At 36.0% G+C, this 19,113-nt stretch overlaps 3 protein-coding genes across 3 annotated transcripts; 2 read left to right on the top strand and 1 right to left on the bottom strand.

Moving 5' to 3' along the window:
• The first annotated feature begins 730 nt into the window (after window positions 1-730).
• Window positions 731-1,779, top strand: LOC6564445. Its single transcript, XM_032737448.2, has 4 exons — window positions 731-845; window positions 966-1,096; window positions 1,146-1,268; window positions 1,323-1,779. The coding sequence occupies exons 1-4, from the start codon at window positions 780-782 to the stop codon at window positions 1,462-1,464; spliced, it is 462 nt and encodes a 153-aa protein (XP_032593339.1). The 5' UTR covers window positions 731-779; the 3' UTR covers window positions 1,465-1,779.
• A 7,407-nt stretch (window positions 1,780-9,186) lies between these two features.
• LOC6564315 (serine protease 7) lies at window positions 9,187-12,168 on the bottom strand. The gene is made up of 5 exons (XM_032737415.2): window positions 11,941-12,168; window positions 10,649-11,086; window positions 10,484-10,592; window positions 10,144-10,430; window positions 9,187-9,580 (listed from the first exon to the last, which is right to left on the bottom strand). Exons 1-5 carry the CDS (start codon window positions 12,017-12,019, stop codon window positions 9,282-9,284), a joined length of 1,212 nt encoding a protein of 403 aa, XP_032593306.1. The 5' UTR covers window positions 12,020-12,168; the 3' UTR covers window positions 9,187-9,281.
• Window positions 12,169-12,673: 505 nt separating this feature from the next.
• On the top strand, window positions 12,674-13,543 carry LOC6564316. Its single transcript, XM_001990256.3, has 3 exons — window positions 12,674-13,075; window positions 13,129-13,251; window positions 13,324-13,543. Exons 1-3 carry the CDS (start codon window positions 12,771-12,773, stop codon window positions 13,457-13,459), a joined length of 564 nt encoding a protein of 187 aa, XP_001990292.1. The 5' UTR covers window positions 12,674-12,770; the 3' UTR covers window positions 13,460-13,543.
• Window positions 13,544-19,113: the final 5,570 nt, after the last annotated feature.

Here is a 19,113-nt window from a genome sequence, read left to right as displayed (position 1 = left end):
GTTTGTTTTCACGGCTCACGTGCTACGTTGGCGTTGTTAAATGCGTCCTTAATAGGCACAGCATTTGTGGCAATGTTTTTGCAGCACACACTGTTGCCTCCAGTCCTGTCCGAGTCCATTGAGTCAGCTTCGTATATATGTAGCTACGTATACGTATGTGTGCACAGCTTGATGATGGCTCATAATTGTGTTACATCTTGCGTGGGTTGCTTTTTGCCTTGTGCTTCCACGAAAATCAAATGAAAAGAAATACGCACAACTGTATAATATGGATTACCCACATATATAATTCATGATGTGAGTGCGATAATTTTTATTCCATTTTCTCATTTATTGCAATCACATGATTCGCATTAATTGAAGCATTTTTTTTTTAAATTCATTTATTTCTTTTCCTTTAAACATGTATATGTAAGTAAGCTTGTGTGAGATATTTTCAGGAGGATTATTTACGAATGAGAATTGTCGATAAACCTGTCAATCTGCAATCAAAACGCATTCAAAAATAATTTCAATCATTTTTAATTGAATCACAAGGAAATTACATAAATTATGTTTAATTTTTTTCTGTAGCGATTAATGTTTATTTACAGCAAATTCTATGTGAAAGGCACTATAAAATGTTAAAAAGTTCCTCACTTGATGTTTTATTCTGATCATATTAAACTTGATATGAAATTTAAGTCTAAAAGAAAAGATTAATCAATAAATGAGCTTTTTACATTTTGAAGCAAAATTCTCAATCACTGACTATTCTAATAACGATTGCCACAAGAATCATGACAAATGTTAAAAGTTCCGATGCAGAAACCAGAGTACCGCAATATAAAAATACTATTTTAAGTGTAAGTAACGCTTCTGAGTTTCCAACTTCACGCAATTACGCAATTTACTTCAAAACGAATGTGGAAAAGTGTTTCTTAACGACCAAAATTCATCAACACAGTTTGAATTCTTTCACTCAGGGCACAAAAAATCCCAAATACATTGAAAGCATCAAGTCCGACCCGGATTGTGGGGTGGTGCCAATGAGAGTTTTTAGAGATCAGGTCGATTGGAGCAGACATCCCAGCTTCTCTATGAAGAAAATCGATTAGTAAGTGTGCAAAATATTATCTACATTTATACAACATTTACTATGATAGTCAGCTGGAGTGCGAAATGCGCTATGCGGAGAATCGGGAGAAATATAATGCACAACTTAATCGGGAAATGGAATTCATAATATCCTCAAAACAAATGATATACGATCAGTACTTTACAAGAAGGTTTGTCTCAAGATAATTACTTTTCTCTTTTCAATTATAATATCATTTCGACAGAGTCTTATCGTACACAACGTTTTGGCCACCCTTGCATACAAAACCCGAGCTGGATATCTTTATAAAAAAGTTTTTTCAACTGACGTCGCCTCAAAAGAAACGTTTAAATTATCTAATGAACACAGAACTGAGCTTTATATAGTAATTCGGAGCCTTTTTAGTAGCTGATAATTTATTTGTCTATTTAAGGGCGCAAAGTTAATAGTAGGTGTACTAGGAAGAGAAAATTAAAGAGACATAATATAAATGAAAAATAATAATAATAAAATGATGTTGCCAATAATTCACTAATGTTGGAAAAGCAAGAGAGATTTATAAGAAGAAGCCTACTTGAATTCGATGACAAACGAAGACTTGGATCACAGTTAAAGCCATATTAAATTCTTTCGATCAATCGCTAATATAGACCAGGCATCATTAATAATTGTGAATATATTAATTGTTTTCTTCTTCAATATTAGTTTTCAATAGCTTTCATTTATTTAGTAAATCATAAATAAATCCAAGTAATGCATTACAAAAATTGGGTTTTGGCAGTGTGAAAATGTTTATTCAACCTTTTTGTTTGCGTTTTTTTTTTAGTTTACTTTCTTTTTTTTGGGCACATGAATCAGATGGCCAAAAGTGTCGTTATTGTATACGTGTGTAAGTGTCTGTTAACAGGAAGTATGCCATCTGTCAAATAAAATTTTCAACTGGATTTTATGTTTTGGCAAACCCTTTCAAGCGACCTTGTTAGATATACAAAATTATACAAATATACATATATATTTAAATTCAATAATATATTTGTTATTGTGCTGCCGCTCATGAAAAAATGTAGTTGGTTTTTTGTATGTACTGAATTGATGTAATTTACCTGCCCATAAATATATCTTCTGGTCGGAATTGTATTTGATTACCTTGTTCATGGTCTTGACAATTATTATTTGTTTAAAATGAATGGCATAACAATACAATTTCCCAAATAAAACAAACAATATTTATCAATAAATCAGCAAAAATATGAAAGGAAATTGTGTTTGCATATGTCGACTGATTTCCACAATGTTGCCATTATTTTGACTATTTCAGATATACATGAAAATTAAATTGAGTTTAATCGAATGGTAAATATTTTATGGTTCAAGTTTAGTGTTATTGAGCACATTTATTTTAAATATTTTTAAAAGTAATTGATTTAACGCAGAGTTAATATGAAAAAGCAGTGAAACCGATATAATATAAAAAAGCTATTTTCGTCTTGCCTAAAATAAATAAATAAATTAATAATGTACAGAATTCTACCCTTGCATCTACAGTTATTTTCAAAATTAAGCACCAAAGTTTTCTTTATAGCCATTAACTGATTAAGATTTTTATTAAAATAAAAATCAGTTGGAAATAGCTAATTTCAGAAACAAGAGTTCATTATGCAATACATACATTTATGTTAGGTTATATATACATACTCAACACATTTTGTGCTTAATTATTATATCCTCTGGGCAGCAGAAAAACAGATGAACGAAAAATATTGAAAACAGTTGCCAGGCTCGAACTCATTTGCACATCAGGTCATGAATATTTGAGTCGAATAATACGCTTCCCTAGGCAGGTGAAACACTGGGAATATGGAAAGCAAAACACTTGCGGTTTTCACGCGCTTAAAACGCAAGCACTTTTTTATTAAAGCTTAATACTAAGTATACCTAAATTTTAAGGGCTGCTAAAGGGTGAGCGCTGGGAAAAGGAAGAGAATGGAGGAGTCACAGTGGCCGCGGCCGGCATCCGCAACTTTGTGCAATAAATTATAATTTCCGCATGCTGAGCTGTGTTTTTTTTTTCCTGCTCTTGGCTCTTGTGTCATACACCTAGATGGCCAGAGATCCAGCCGCTGGGCAATGCCTGCCTGGTCATTTCCGGTTTTTATGATGCTTATGGAAAAAGCCAAATAGAAAAAATCTTTGTTGTTGTTGTCTGCTGCATGGCTGCAAGGTGTGCGCCAATTTCCGGCGTGAGTGGACGTGTATGAATTTTGGGGCTACTTTTAAAATATATTTAAAATGTTTGCCTAGTGAGGCTTTTTGTGTGCCTGTGCTCGAATTGTGTGCAACATACATAAACCAGATGTTGCCAGCGGCTAAATTGTTATTAATTGCGCTTGAAAAACGCACTGCGGCTCTTTAACATTCATTCAACCCAATTACTTAAGTGGTATTTTCCATGAACAGCAGTCGTCTAACCATTAGCCAATTCGTGCGTCTTCTGCTTTTAGAGTGTACAGCTGCAAGTAATTTGTTTTTCAAATAATTTGCAGATTTTCTACAATATTTCAATATTAATGATATTTAAATATTAAATCGAATTTAAACTACTTGAACCCATTTTAATAATACATTGATATTTGTAATCTTAAATCTTCATAGTCAACAAATTAACTTCAAAAGTCCTTCATATTTTTTTTATATTTTTTTTAAGTTAAATTCTCCATTTAACTGTCCAGCAGATTGAAAGTCAATTTCCTATCGAGCAGCCCCATTGCGCACTTCACAGATGAAATGAATGCGGCTGGTAAGTAAGTATGCGTTACATATTTAACAAACAGTTTTCCTGTGCAATCATTGCCAGCCAGTGTTGTGAGTTTTCTTTTTTATTTTTATGGTATAATTCTTATCATCAGAATTTATTATGCCCTGTAACAATAACACTATGTAATAGGATAACACTCTATTCAACAAATATATGTATTTGACTTGACTTATAAAACAATATCGAGCAGACGGAAGTGTTATTTAAATATATGCGAATTATTTGATTATATCAAACAAAGATAAGTCAAACAAAGATAGATCAAATTAAATAACTTTAAGATATTGATCCCGTCTCTCCCATTACATACATACACACAAGGATAAGAAAATAGTTTGATATACACCTCATGCAAATAGAATTGTAGACAATTAAGAAACCGAACCCTTTTCTCCCACTAATGAATTTAAATAAATTACTCTCAAAATATTTACACAGATGTCTAATGCGCTTTGTAGTTACAGCATATCATTTAGTCAGTCTGCCAGTTCTCTGTTGTTCCATAACATTCTCCTTCTATTTTTCTGCTCAGTATTCGCCTCTACAACTCTTTTGGTTGTTTGTGTGTATTTGTGGGCTTGCGTCGTGGTCCTTTGGTCGTAACTTTCGCCCGGGGCGCACAACACTTGAGTTTTGTGGCATTGCAAAATGCATTTTATACGCAATAAAAATACACTTGCCGGTCGGTTTTACAGCTCGCTCGTTTCGTTTGCCAGTCGCTTCTTTTAGAGTCGGTTTGCTGCTATAATATTTTCTACTTATAAAATAAAAGCAGAACGCAGTGGGTTTGCTATATGCAATGCTATCTGCCATGGGCGTTTCTTTCTTTAAGGAAATTTAATGAGTTACTTAATGTTGTTGTTCTGAGCTCCCTGCTCCCTGCTCCCTGCTGCTGCAGTTCATTTTTTGTGTGTTTACGATTTTAACAAGTTGGTTGTTAAATAAATTTAAATTACATTTCCCTTGTTCCCTTTAGGGAAACTCCGCCCGGGTCATTATGATGTTGCTACTTTGTCGGCCAAACAAAAAAGTGCAATTCATGGTTGCCTGTGGCTATCATGCCGCCAATTTATTAAAGCTGCCAACAAATACTTAATCATTTCAGTAGCGTTCGTTCATTTTATTGCGTTGAGTGCAAAATATTATTTATTCATTTATTATGTATTTTAAAAATGGAAAATATATCTGCCGCAGATTTCTGCTTCACATCAAGAGAATATTTACCTCCGATTTTTTCAATGACTGATGAGTCGACATTTTATTTGAGCTTTTGAATTTTGAGAGTTATGGTAATTGATAGCACTTTAAGAGTTCACCGCTTTCAAAAATGTAACTAGCATCTTTCCAGTTTAAGTTGATCAAAGGCCATGAAAGCCGGCAAAAATTTCTGATTAAAATCTTTAAGTCTGTTTAATTCTCATATTCACGCAATATTTAATATTTCGCGTCTGTAGTATTTAACGATTTTGATAATTTAATGCCCTGCATTATTTTTAAATTTAATTAGCGTTAACTTTGATATGTTTTTTAAATAGGTCCACAGAAAACTAATAAAACTAAGTTAACTAATTTTTTTGTAGTATACTTTTATGCCTTGTATAGTATTTCATGAAAATAAAGTTGACTGGCATTCATAACGCTCAATTTGATATAAATTTGCAATTGGGGTAACTTTTATTTGATGGAGACAATGAAATCAAATCAAACTACAACTCATTGTCTAGATTTAACATATGTTTTAAGGGTATAATCATAATGAAAGTATCAAATGTTGTTTCTCTTGGCTTAATGCAGTGATCTCGCTATTACGAATATTTAATTCAATTAGGCCTGAAATTCAAATTGCAAACACAAATGCAGCACACAATCAGCTGCAATAAAAATCGATTAGAATATCGACTTGATACACGCATAGGCAATTGCAAAATGCAAATGAAGAGTAAATAATAAAATTGAATTGCACTGTGTAATTGGAGCCGGCAAATGATGTGGCCTCCGTTTGCATCAACGGCCACAATCAGCAAATGCCATTGATAAACGGGGTCGAGGCGAAACTGCGTTAAAGGCCATGCAAGTGCCACGAAGTGGTAATCAAATGTGCAGCATGCCCCCATAAGTACACACAAGTAAATCGCAGGCACACACATTCAATGCCTGCCCCACTGTGCTCCCAGGTTTTGATTCACAAACAAGAATACTAATATCATCTGCAAGTTATTTGTTTTAGACTCAATTTTATTTTGCATTAGGCAAATTTATGTAATTAAGAAACTAGTTTTAGAAAGACTTGCTCAGTTATTAAATTTTATTTCACTTCAGCTTAATTAATTCAACTTGATTTTACTTTAAATTCTTCGAGAAAGACTGGCTGCCTTCACTAAACGGCAATTGGCTTATCAATTTGTTAATTTACACATATTATAGTTTATTCATTCATATTTTATTATTTATGTTTATATGACAATTTTTCATTTTATTGTTACTATAACTGATTCTACGTGTTAAAAGTAAAAACAAATTTACTTGCAGTCTATACTCAATTTTTGTATTTAAATAAGTTATCCACATCGGTTTGTAGCCTTACACATTCAATAACAATTACAAAATGTTCAAAAAATTCGGATAAGAAATATTAAATAAAAACCATTTTGTGGCTAAACTTGACGTTTGAAATTTTGTTTAATTCGAATGAAAATCGTTATGTGGAAACTGGTCCACACTTTGGCAGTGTAAAAACGAAAATGGCTGCCAAAATCCATTTTGGCATTTGACGGCCATTGGAATCTGAAAAGCGGGCCAAGTGACGAGTTTATTCGGGCCAAAGTCATAAATTGAACAGAAATCGGGATTTGGTTTTTAGTGTGGGCGGCGTTTTTGGGGATAGATGCATTGCCACTGTTTGGCTATGCATGTTAAATGAAATTATTTCCGGTTTTTTTTTGCTGTTATTTCTTCTAAAGCATATGGCGTATGCGTATCGTTTGCTCAATCCATCAATCAGCGCGAAGAGCCCAAGTCAGAGGCTCATTTTTTGTTGTGATATATTCTTTTTCTGGACAGCACAACAAAACAAATTGACTTAGATTTACGAGTCTGCCTGTCTTTATTTGGGAGTGTGTGCTAGTTGACACTGTGGGCTGCAACGTTTGAAGGCAACAACTTGCTGAACCATTCTAAAATTTATTTTCACTTTGTGGCAAGCATTTAAACTTCAACACTTTAATACATTTATGTAGGTCAGGTATGTTATTCATTTTTTTTACAAGAGTGTAAAGTAAAATGTAAATGTTTGACAATAGAAACGGGCAGATAAATTTTAAAGTCTTAGCCTAAGCCTAAAATGTTGAATAGCTTATGGAAATGGAAGCTGAGGCTATTTGAGCTGGAATTAGCTCCCGGCTGAATTAGTAAGCTTTAAGTTGTTGTATATACACTGCTTTTTCAGAAGAGCCTATTTATGTCAATTAAATTTCTTTATGTATCCACAGCCAATAATGCAAGAATCAGTTTTACCTTCGGTTTTATAATAACCATCAAAAAGTACTCACAGTGCATTTGCACCATAGCAACATAGATATACATCTTTATATATCTTTGTATTTATATCTAATGTGTATTCCCTACAGAAGCCACTTATTTGAACTTATTTACCAAACGTTGCTTGGCCAATACTCCACTGTAAGCCATGTGTATTATAGGAGTCAGGCTCGTTAAAGCCGATGGCTATTTTAAATGTTGCAAACACAACTCAATTACGCTACATTGGACTCGGCACCCCACACTATACACTCCACAGCGGAATCACCCATTTCCCCCTTAGGTGTACCTACCTAATCCACTAGAGGCCATCACACAAATTTACACATGGTTGGGTGTGTGAGTTTGAAAGCGTTTTCGAGCCAATTGACGGCAGTCATGCTGGTTCGCAGGTGTAAAAGTATTTTAGCCGTCTGCAATTTGGTCTATTAGTGCGTCTGTGAAGTGTGCATGTGTGTGAGAGAGAGACAGCGAGTTTGTGTGTGTGTTAATTACATTTGGCTAAAGTTGCCCAAAATTGAATTACAAGTTTTTGCAAGCATTTAGGCAAAGTATTTTTGTATATATTTGTTTTTGGTTTTTGTTATATATTTTTTATTTTTGTTTTGCTTCCTTCTTTTGTTGTTGCTGCCACTTTGGCCACACACGTCCGGGGTTGAAGGCGAAAATGTAAACTTTTCAGCATGCAGGCGAGAGTTTTTGGCAACAGTTGTTCCAAGTTGCTGGTAACTGATAATTAAAGCGCTGCAGCACAGCAGTATTTCATCTAAATTTACTGTCTTTTCTCTTTTTTAGGAAACATAAAATATTTGATTTTAGATTTATGAAAATGTGCTTCAGGAATTGGCAAAAACTTGAATATTTTAAATTGATGGCGGCCAACATAAATAATCACGGATTAAATTCAAGTGCAGTGGTCGCTCAGTAATTAAATTATTTTAAAATATATATGAAAATAATTTTGGAAATAGAAATAAAACTTAATAATACTATTTTTTTTGTTTAATTTAACGGAATTCAATGCTAATTAGATTGCTGAGTTAGAATAAAACATTTCAGACATACATCGGATATATCTGAACTGAAAATCTTGGTTGTTAAATTGTTATAGTTATCAAACTTTCAATCAACAAAATGATTTTTTTTGCTTAATTGCTTAACTTTCATAATTAACCGCAAAGCAAAATTAGACTCAGGTAGCAGTTGAAACTGCAACGCAGTGCACTTTAAGGGTAGTCGGCTCAAATCAATGCTTAACTGGAAAACCAATGCCTTCGCCTCCTCCACCGGTCACACAGTTCGCTGCGCTTTCGACCAGTTGGAGCTCAATGTTGCAGCTTCTTTTACCTCATTTGGCTGCATTTCCTACAGGCCTCATTAACCTTTTCGTTCAGTCCATCCATTGTCTAATTTTGTTGAGCCAGTGTCCCTGGCTGCTGGTGCTGCCACGCCCATCCATTACGCTGCGCTAACAAACCATTTAATCGGGACAGTGCAGGACGAGATGATGGCTGCCATGGCTCCATGCTCGCCAAGTGCGAATAATAGAAATTCATTGCCAAATTGCGTAGAAAATCGCTGTGAGGACTTGGAAGAACTTGCTGCCGCTGGCAAACTTGGCGCCGCCTTGGCAAAGTAACTTTTCGAGGCACCGTTTTAATTACCACAAATGGCGGCAGTAAGCGCATTACGTGTACGCCACGTTGCAGTTGCCGATAAAATCGCATTTAATGCAAGTTAATTAAAATGCGTCGACTTGGTCAAGTTCGACTCTCTCACTCTCTCCCTCTCTCTTTAATTAGAACTTATTCTAACAAAAGGTGTACTTCGTTAACTTCATTCCCTCTACAGTTAAGGCCGAATTGTGTTCTCAATCCAGTCCATATAGTTTGCAACACGGGTATAAACCCCTGGCCAACCCTCCAGTCCGCAACGATTGCCAAAGGAGACAACGCCCTCCAGATACCAAGCATTTTTGAAACGCATCAGCGGACCACCCGAGTCCCCATCACAGCTATCCTGAGAGAATTCGCCGCCAGCGCACAACTGGGAGGGAATCACATCAATATTCCGCGTGGCGAATTTCTTAACACAGTAATCGGGATCTGAGACGGGCACATCAAGACGCTGCTTAATGTTGCTTTGGCGTCCTGCAAATGGGAAAAGTAAGGATATGAGTCATGTAGGTACAAAATATAAGTATAGCATGTTTTCTAACAAAACTATATGATTGAATATTCTTAGCTAGATATTTCTAGATATTCCTTTTACTATGCTTATAAGCTTGTAGAGGGTATTTTAATATTGTTTTCAAGTTTGCAATGCATTGAAGGCGTTTCATAATATTTGCGAAAAAAAAGTACTGAGTTCGCTGCAGCTAGTAAAACAGAATATATACAAAACAATTTGATTAAAATTTATAAAAAAATGATCATATTTCAAGATCCGAACAAAAATGTATAAAATATAAAATATTATCTTAAATGAGTTTAAGACTCGAATTGCTGGCAAAAGTCATGACGAAATTCATAATAATTTTCAATATAATCTTTCAACAATTTTATTTCTTTGGCGAACTGTTTTTTGAACTTTGAACGGAGGTTGTATATCCCTGCCTAGAAACGAATGGTGATCGGAATAAAATTCGCAATAATAAAATATACAAAAATATATTGGAAATAGATTGGCTGGTAGTAACAACAAATAAACTTACTCAGTAGTGTCCGTCCCCAGCCACTGACAACGAGTTGCTCCATATTGTCAATGGCTGAACGGACGCTGGCCAGAGGCAGACAGACGGGTTGAATGTACGCGTTGAGAGTGACAGGTGCGTTAAGGCGTACGAGAGCGATATCATGATGCTTATGCCTACTAGCTGGATCGTATTGTGGATGTGGTATAACATCTTCGACACCAAACTCGAGAATGGGTGGATTACAGAGGTCATTCACGCAATCCAAGTCACTGCCGATGTCGTACTCGCCAAGGCGCACTTGGATGCTAATAACATAGAATTAGTATATGGCATAATGGAAGAGATTTCAATTACTTACAGTTGCCCCACTACGGTCAGAATTTCGCCAGTGACACAATGGGCAGCGGTTAGTATATATCGATTATTAATTAAGCTGCCGCCACAGTTCAAAAGGCGTTGGCCATCACCTGATAAATAAAGCGTATTAATAACTTTTGGGATGTGTGAGCATGCATATGCTTACGACTTCTATATTCCAAGAGAGCCATCCATACAAAGTCATCCAGCGCTGTGTCGTTGCCATTGTAAATTCGATTCTGAAATGAGTTTGGGCCACAAGCCGGTGCCTGAGGCAACAAGTTGTTACCGTTATTATTTGTACTGGTTTGAGTTGTGCTTGTTGTAGTTGTTGCTGTTGTCGTATCAGTTGACCGAATTGTTGTTGTTGTTGTTGTTGTCACTTCAACTGGCATATTTGCTGTTGTGCGCTGCATATCCGCGAAATTTGTATCTCGAGTACAGCAAACATACGGCTGTCGGCCAAATCCATTCAAACATTGCGAATTCTGCAGAAATCGGCGCTCATCGTTGCTGAGGTTTGGCTTCTCGAGGACTCTGAGCAGACTGGGGCAGTCATAGATGGATATGCAGTAGCCAACATTTTGATTGGGATTGCGGCAATCTGAAATTATTAAACAGTGCAATCAATATTTTTTTTTACTTTTGTTTCAACTATGATATTTGATTGGACATTATTAGTTTTGTTTTTATATACTTTTCGCTCCTTATGAATTTAGTCAGACTGAAAAAAAAAATAATAAAAATGAACAGCATTTATGATTGTTTTTTCAAGTATTATGAGTTTTTACTCAGCATATTTAAGGTCTGTTTTCACTAATATTATCAATTGTATTATATTATAATATTTTTCATTACCAATCATTTAATGGGTCTAATCGCTTAGGTCATTTGTAGCTAAATGTTTATTCAACGTATCACATGAAAATTATGCACAATATGTGTAAATTCCAGCAATTAACTTGATCTAAGTAAAATAGCTGTTCAACAAGTTCAAAATTATAATTTTCATATTTGGTGGATAACAATTCAATTCATATAATTGTTCGGTATATTTACTCAACAACAAATGATTTTGAGCTGTGTTAAAATAACAAAGTTCTTTATGGACAACACAATTATCATTCTGAGAATGTTATCAGTAATATATATTTATTTTTTTAAATTTGTACATAAGTAGCGGCAGGGCTCCAAGCTGTTTAAGCATAAAGCCAATCATGATAACCGAACATATATTTAATTCAGTTCAATGAAATTATAAATTATTTTAAGCACAACGTCGACTCAATTAGTTAGTCATTGCTCTCGAAAGTAGAATAACCTCTATTATATTTATAGACAATGGGAAACCACAGTAGATGCAGAGTCGTATAATCAACTTCACACGGAATGATTCACTGAGAACCCGTCAATTGACATTGTTTTTTTTATTTATTTATTTATTTTTTTGTTACTGACTTTGTTGTGCGTCAACTGCGCAGTGCAACAGAAGCGCTGAAAAAAGCAGGAATCCCAGTGATCTTAAAACGAATATCATGCTGGGAAATATCACAATTGCAGCAGCAACACACGCGATTCGAAGCCAGCCAAAAATGTACTTTCGATTGCGGGGCACACGCGATTCTTCGACCTTGACGCTGGCGCTGATCGAGTCGAACTAATATATGTGACAGCTGCAACGCATCTAAATATAAAGTGACTACAAATCAGAGTATGAGCCTCGCTTACCTGCTTGCAAAATTATCGTTTAAGCGTCTCTGTTAACGGCGAGCGAAGTTCTCTGAGCGTGTGCGTAAACCGGCTCTATTATCAGTGAGCAGCCCAGATTGTGAGCAGCGAGAGTGGGATTCACACTGGTCAGCCTATGGACAGTGAGCAAGAGCAAGAGCAAGAGCAAGAGCAAAAGACAGTCGGAGTTCGTATAAAATTTAGAGAGCGGCGATAGCTCTTCTCAACAGCACCCAAAGCACTCACCAAATACATAGAAGAAAACGAATGGGTATTCATTGATTAGAGTTTATACTCTGATAAAGTAGGTAGAAGAGTATATTGTTTATTGGGCAACGAGACTAGAGACTTGAAATATATCCAACGAAATGTTTTAAGATTATTCCTGATCTCAAGTATAAATGAAAAAGTGTAAGCAGGGTAGGCCATACAGTAACACTCAGTATTGTACACACTTCACTCTGTTTTTTCTAACACAACAAGAAAGCCAAAAAGCAAAACCCAAAAATAACATAAAATAAATATATATATACTAAACACAAATACAATTTAATAACACAATGGAAACGGACACAGGTGTCGACGATAAACCAACACGTGGCTCGGCATATGTAAAGTCGATGTCAAAACTGTATGATGGGCAAGGCCGATCATCGCAGCGTCAATCAAACTTTCGAGTGCCAAATGCTGACAGAAGTGGTTCGCTGTATCGATTTACGAATCGCTGTGACGAGAGACCCAGCCGACCCAATTACCGGCGGGAAACATTCATAGTAACGCCAGTGATTGAACTCAAGTACAAGCCGAATGATGCCGCCGATATAAAGAGTCGGGAGCCCAGCTTCGCAAAATTCAAGATACCCTAGTAAGTGATGGAAATGTTAAGCATTAGCTTCGACTAATCTTACGTAATTTAAGTGAAATGATATGCGCAAAACGGTATTCGGACTGGAAAAGGGCTTACGAGGCACAGCTCGAGCATGAGATAAACCAGAATATTGATTTTCAGAGAACAGCAGCCGATGCCTGCTATTTTGTGCGGTGAGTCTCAGCTCAGTAAATAATTGCAATAAGTGTTAAATGCTTTTGCAATAATTCCTGCATTTAATTTAGCTGCATGGCGATTACGACATTATGGCCACCCTTACATAATATGACTGAGGTGAAGCATACGAGCAAGCATTTCTTTCAGCTCACCGAAAAGGAGAAAATGCATCTCAAGTATATTATGGACACCGATATCACGTGAATTATGCATATGTTTTCTAAAATTTATATTACGAAATATGTACAAAAAAACGGAGCTTGCAAAATAGAACTCTTCAAAACGAAACTCCCTGTCTCTAAATATCACTCAAAGCACAACAGTTCGGGAATCGAGCTGAAAAAGAGACATCGTTTTGCTTAAATCAGATCCACTCTTTTATATCTTATCTGCGTGGTAGGTGCTTCTAGTATTCAGTCACACTAAAATTTCCAAACCTATCTTGTTTTTGTTTGGGAATTTTGAAATTTTGCAATTCCTTTTTGATGGAAATTCCAATGTGTTGGGAATTCCAATTTTTTTAAATCAGTCTTCAAAAGGGAAATACCCAAGAGTATAGATATTTGTTGTTGCTGACATAGAGTTCAAAATAATGATAATAACATGCAATTCATTTTATGTGCATCTGTAGTTCGTTATTGATAAGAGACGATTCATTCTTTTTATAATTAATTGTATATTATGTTCTTACAAATGTACATCCAAACATATTCACTAAGAACTTAATATAACCAAGAATAGTTAAAACTAAACTTAAGTGTGGATTTCTACATTTTGTTACACTTACACAGAAACTGTGGAAAGCCGGCTAAATAAGCATCTCAAACACAAATATTTTATCTTTTTGGCCCCCTCTAAAGCGCATAATGAACGGAAACAGGTATCAGAAACGAACTGCACAAAAACCAAAAGTTTTTTTGTTGCTTTCATTTCGGCATGCTTTTGCATTTAGCCTTCTAGCATCGAACCGAAACGAAGCGAATTGGATCAGTTGGCTTCCAACTGCCACTGCGTTGTCCTCCCACTCCAACTTCGGCACCCGCACCCGCACCCGCTCCCATTCCCATTCCCCCTCTCCTAAGCCAAATCAGCTTTGTTTGCTGGGAGGGATGCATAGTTGTAGCTCTTAGCCTGCACTCTGTCTGGCAATCCCTTTAGAAATTGACGAGTAACTCGGTTGTTGTGTTTCTATACACTGTGCACCACTTCAAATGGAGCATATTACTTTGATAATTGTTGATGATATCTTGCAGAGATGGTTTAAATATTACTGTTTGTTATTAATATGTTCCTCTAATTTCAATTCACATTCAGGCTCTTGCCGAGTGTATCTTTGACAGAGCATTGCTTAGTCGAGAGATTTGAACACGAACATTGCCTTTTTTGCTGCCCACTCATAATTCCATGTCCGGCTTAAACTGCCTTAAAGCAAACAGGTGGCCCCATACTTGAGCTAAGTTGCGAGTATTTCAACGGTACGTTTTTGCAGGACTCTCGACTAACACTTAGTTGCTGAGTTGTGTTGTTTGGGTTGCTTGTGTTGTGGCTGTCGCTTGCTCCATTGACATTTTTACCATGTTGGCATCCTTTGAGGCGGGCAACTGACGCCGCTATTGTCCACTCCTGTCCAAGCTTAGTTGTTGACTTTTTTGTCATCTCCCATTTTTTTGTGTCATTTGTGTCGTTTTTGCTTGTTTGGCCTAGGTCAGAATTTGCTTTTTCATGGCAACATTTATCTCAGTTGTTTGCCGGCTCGCCTCTACTATGCTCCTTGACGCATTGTTTAATAATTTTCCTGACATTACCCATTGATGATGACTAAAGAGGGAATCACGACAATTGAGACAAGCTGTGAAGAGGCATTTGCCAAAATACACAAAATATATAGATCGTGGAATTATACGTCTGAAATTCGGAATGTAGCTGTTTAAATGTATATGAAACATGGTACTGAGGAAACTTTCGAACCAGAAACTAAATTCGATGTATGTAAAGATCTGATGCTTAGGATCTTAGGTGTTACGATGTACATTGTAATTCTTCTTAATATCTTCCCCTAAATTGTGCAGGGTATTTGCGCGTTGTACAATCCTTGCTGCTGCTGCATACACCCCTCGGATGCTGTTCGACACCGGTGAAACTTGTTGGCAATTTCTACAGCCTGGCACAATTTAACAATGGCTACCGCTGGTTTTGCCTCTGCTGCATGTTGCTTGGTCAATTTTGCAGCGTGGCTGGAAATAATGATGAAATTACAGCTGCTGTTAAAACTGATGTTGGTTATCAGCGTGTTAGATCATTTGCGTGTCGGCTACCAAAGCTTATTAAAAGTTTTCTTTTTCTAACTTTTGAGCGATTTCTAGCTGCATTTTTAGCATTGAAGTGGTTAGTCTGACTTTAGAGCAACCATAAATTGCAGCAAAACTATTTTCAAGCTGGATTTTCGTTTACAGTATTTGGATTTAAAGCTTAACTCAAATGCTGAACCTGCCAACTCATGTTAACTGATAAGCTCATAAACTGTTTTCATGGAAATTAGCACATACATAATATGAATAAATATTTAAGAGGGTTTCAAGTGGTTTCAAGGGGTAAGGAAAGTCACTTTATACTCATTTAAAATGGTAGAGGCATAATTAAGAGATTATTTATTATGAAAACATTATAAGCGAGGCTCATTTTAAAGATAAGTAAATGAATAAAGGTCAATTTAAATACAAAAATAGCAGCGCAGGAATATGTCTGAATAAGTAGTAGACAAGTCGATTCCAATGCTGCAATATTTAAAGGCAATCAAGAAGACTCTTAGGGCTTTTTAGGTTAGAGCCTTCAGTATTATTAATGTGAGCAGTCTTTCCCATTTTCCATTTGTGTCTAACAAAGTGTATAAGAAAGCCCATCTCATTCCCTATTCTCTAAATCATAAACCATTGAACTTTAACCTCTTCAAGTCTAGTCAAACTCACTCTCTGTGTAAATATTTGAAGATTTAATAGCTCAGCCTGATTCTGTCCATCAAATTCAGCACTAAAATTCGCAATGCGCAATAAAAACCCATTTGCTTAATTGTATTCCTAAATAATTTCCACTCAGCAATTAATGGCAATAAAATTAGCGGAGACTTTGAAAATTAAAAACCATTCCCATTATCTACTTTCAATTTTATTATTATTAGTTATTTATTTATTATCTATTTTTCTTCTACTTTGTGGTTGATAATTACGTATGCCAATCTGGTGTCAGAAGTTTGTCTAATAAAAGTTAAAACACAATTCAGAGTTGACAGTCATTGCAAAAGAGTTTATATATTTATAAAGTAAAGAACGCTTTAAAAATGTTTTTAATACAAATGATTACCAAAAGTTAAACTACAATTTTCATTGAAAAATTAAAAAAAAAAAGAGTTTAAAAGTGTAAAAGGTAAGCAGCGCACAAAATTCTAAATAATACAAATAATTACCAGAAGTCAAATTATAATTTAAACTGGAAAAATTATTTTAAAAAAAAAACACACAAATTTTAACATATGACAATAGCAATGTTTATATAAAAACAAAACGGCGCCAAATTTACAACTCAATTTTTTGTTAAGGTTGTAAAAGTGCACTTTTTCCGGAATTGCGCATAAATTTCACTGATAACAAACAAAAATAAATAAGAATTATAATGCTAAAAGCAAAACAGAAATATTCAAATTAGCGCAAAGGACAAACACAAATGCTATTTACATACATGTGTGTATGCCAGTGTGTGTGTATGTATGTGTGAATAACTGGCGACCTTTTAATTTAAATTTGACCAAAAGCAGCCAGCGCCCGCAAATTAATGAACTAAAAAGAATGCATAAAAGCCACGGACACCACTGAAACACGCAGGGAAGCCACCGCGACTCCGGAAAACACATGTTCAATTAGGTAAATTTATATTTGTCTGACATTTTTATGGCATTCGCTGCACATGTGTTGAGTGTGTGTGTGTGTGTGTGTGTTGTATGCAAAACTCTTAGTTCTGTAAAGTGCAGTTTAATTAGTGTTGCGAAATAGGCAAACATTTCCATTGTCAAGTGCTGCACAATTTCAACTGCGGTGCTTCTCTCAACAGAACAATTTCGCACTTCTATTAAGTTATTCCTGAGCAGCAAGCCCAGCGAAAGAGTATTTCTTTTCTCATTTGTTGACAGATTGGGCTCGGGGACATGAAGATGGGAAGGAAGGAAAGGGTGAATTGCAATTTGTTCATTAATTTCAATCTAAACCAACTTGCGTCTATGTAAAGTGGAAATTTAGAGCTTACCTCCTTGATTGTGTTAGTGATGAGCACAATTGAGATATTTTTAGGGATATTAAAAACACTATATTTTTAAATGTATTTAAAAGATCGGCAGCTTAGTCCATATTTATATATATTTTTTAAATATATCAGGTAAAGGAAAATAATTTACCGACTCTTGATAAATATTTATTCATATATTCATTCACTTGGAATATTCCAACACTGCATTTTTGAATGTTGCTGTATTTTATTTAATATTGTATTTTAAAGCATAGCATATTGCGTATAGGAATATAGTATGTTGGAATATAGGTTTCCAGCTAACGCCGGATATATTCAATTATTTTAAGTAGGATATTTAAGATTCCATATGATTAAGCTAGTTTTCTTTTAGCCGCATGTTTTCCTTCCTACTGCAATTGAATTTGTCTGTTGATTCGATTAGCATTTAGTACGCAGCAGCTGCAATAATAGCAACAACTGTTTGGGGGCAGTCAAGTCGTAATGAAAAGGGCAACTAAAAACCCATTAACCCACATTTATGCTCACTTTAGTGCTTCAACGTGTGCCGTTCAGCTGTCTGTGGCATGATTGTGTGTTTGTGTAGCAACAACCATGGGCTGGCCATTCGCATGGATATGTAATGCATTTCACTGTCGGATAACCTTTTCACTTTGCAGCTTCAGATCCCCAAAGAGCAAACAGCAAGCGGCAAATGGCGTCTACGACACTAGTCAACACTACACAACAGCACACAAAACAAACAAACAAGCAGCAACAACAATAGCAACAAAGGTGTGTCAAATGTTGCATGTCGCACCCACAAGCACACACACAGAGAGAAAGCCAAATGCAGCCTCTGTCACATGCTTTATTAACATTTGTTCTGCCAAAGCGTCACAAGTGGCACTTGACGCTGTTTCCTTGGTGCGAGTATAGCAGCCTACTAGCAGGCATCTCAGTCTGGCGGCGCAAGCAATAGAATGCTGCACCGCTCGCACAGTTAAGAGCACGTCTGCACATCTGAGCGCCGCGCTTAAGAGAGTGAAAGCTTTCGCTCTCGCTCGCGACGCGTCAATTGCCGAAGTTGTATTCGGCTTTTACAGCACGGCTTGCACACACTCAGTCACTGTCTCGTCGTGCAGGAGCGAACACTCAGCAGCGGCGCACCAGAGTATGCTACACATACTTTATCGCATTTAAGAAGGCGTAGTTTTCGACCTGTCAAATGGCAACTCAAAGTTGCATTTGCTCATTTGGCTCGCACCGTTTGTGAAACGTAAAATTTGCAGTCAAATCGAAAGGAAGCTGAAAGAATGCCTTCGGTAGGGATGGTCTCACTAAATGAAGACATTGAAATTGTATGACGGGGTATTGCTTCTTCTCGTCTTCTCTTCTATTCTTCTTTTTTTGTTTTTATTTTTGTTTTTGTCGAAGGGGCAATAACTTCTGTGGCCCTCGAAGTTCGGGGCGCGTCCAAAGTATCATATAAAAGTCGTTGAGGTGTGCTACAAAAAGCGAAACTTTGTCTGCTGCCAGCAGTTGCATGAAAGGCAAAAAAAGGAGAACAAAAACAAAAAAAAAAA

This window comes from Drosophila grimshawi, unplaced genomic scaffold, assembly GCF_018153295.1.
Source record: "Drosophila grimshawi isolate 15287-2541.00 unplaced genomic scaffold, ASM1815329v1 contig_311, whole genome shotgun sequence".
In the NCBI taxonomy this organism is placed as follows: domain Eukaryota; kingdom Metazoa; phylum Arthropoda; class Insecta; order Diptera; family Drosophilidae; genus Drosophila; species Drosophila grimshawi.
The sequence above is the reverse complement of the archived record's forward strand: the minus strand, read 5'-3'. Positions and strand labels throughout refer to the sequence as shown.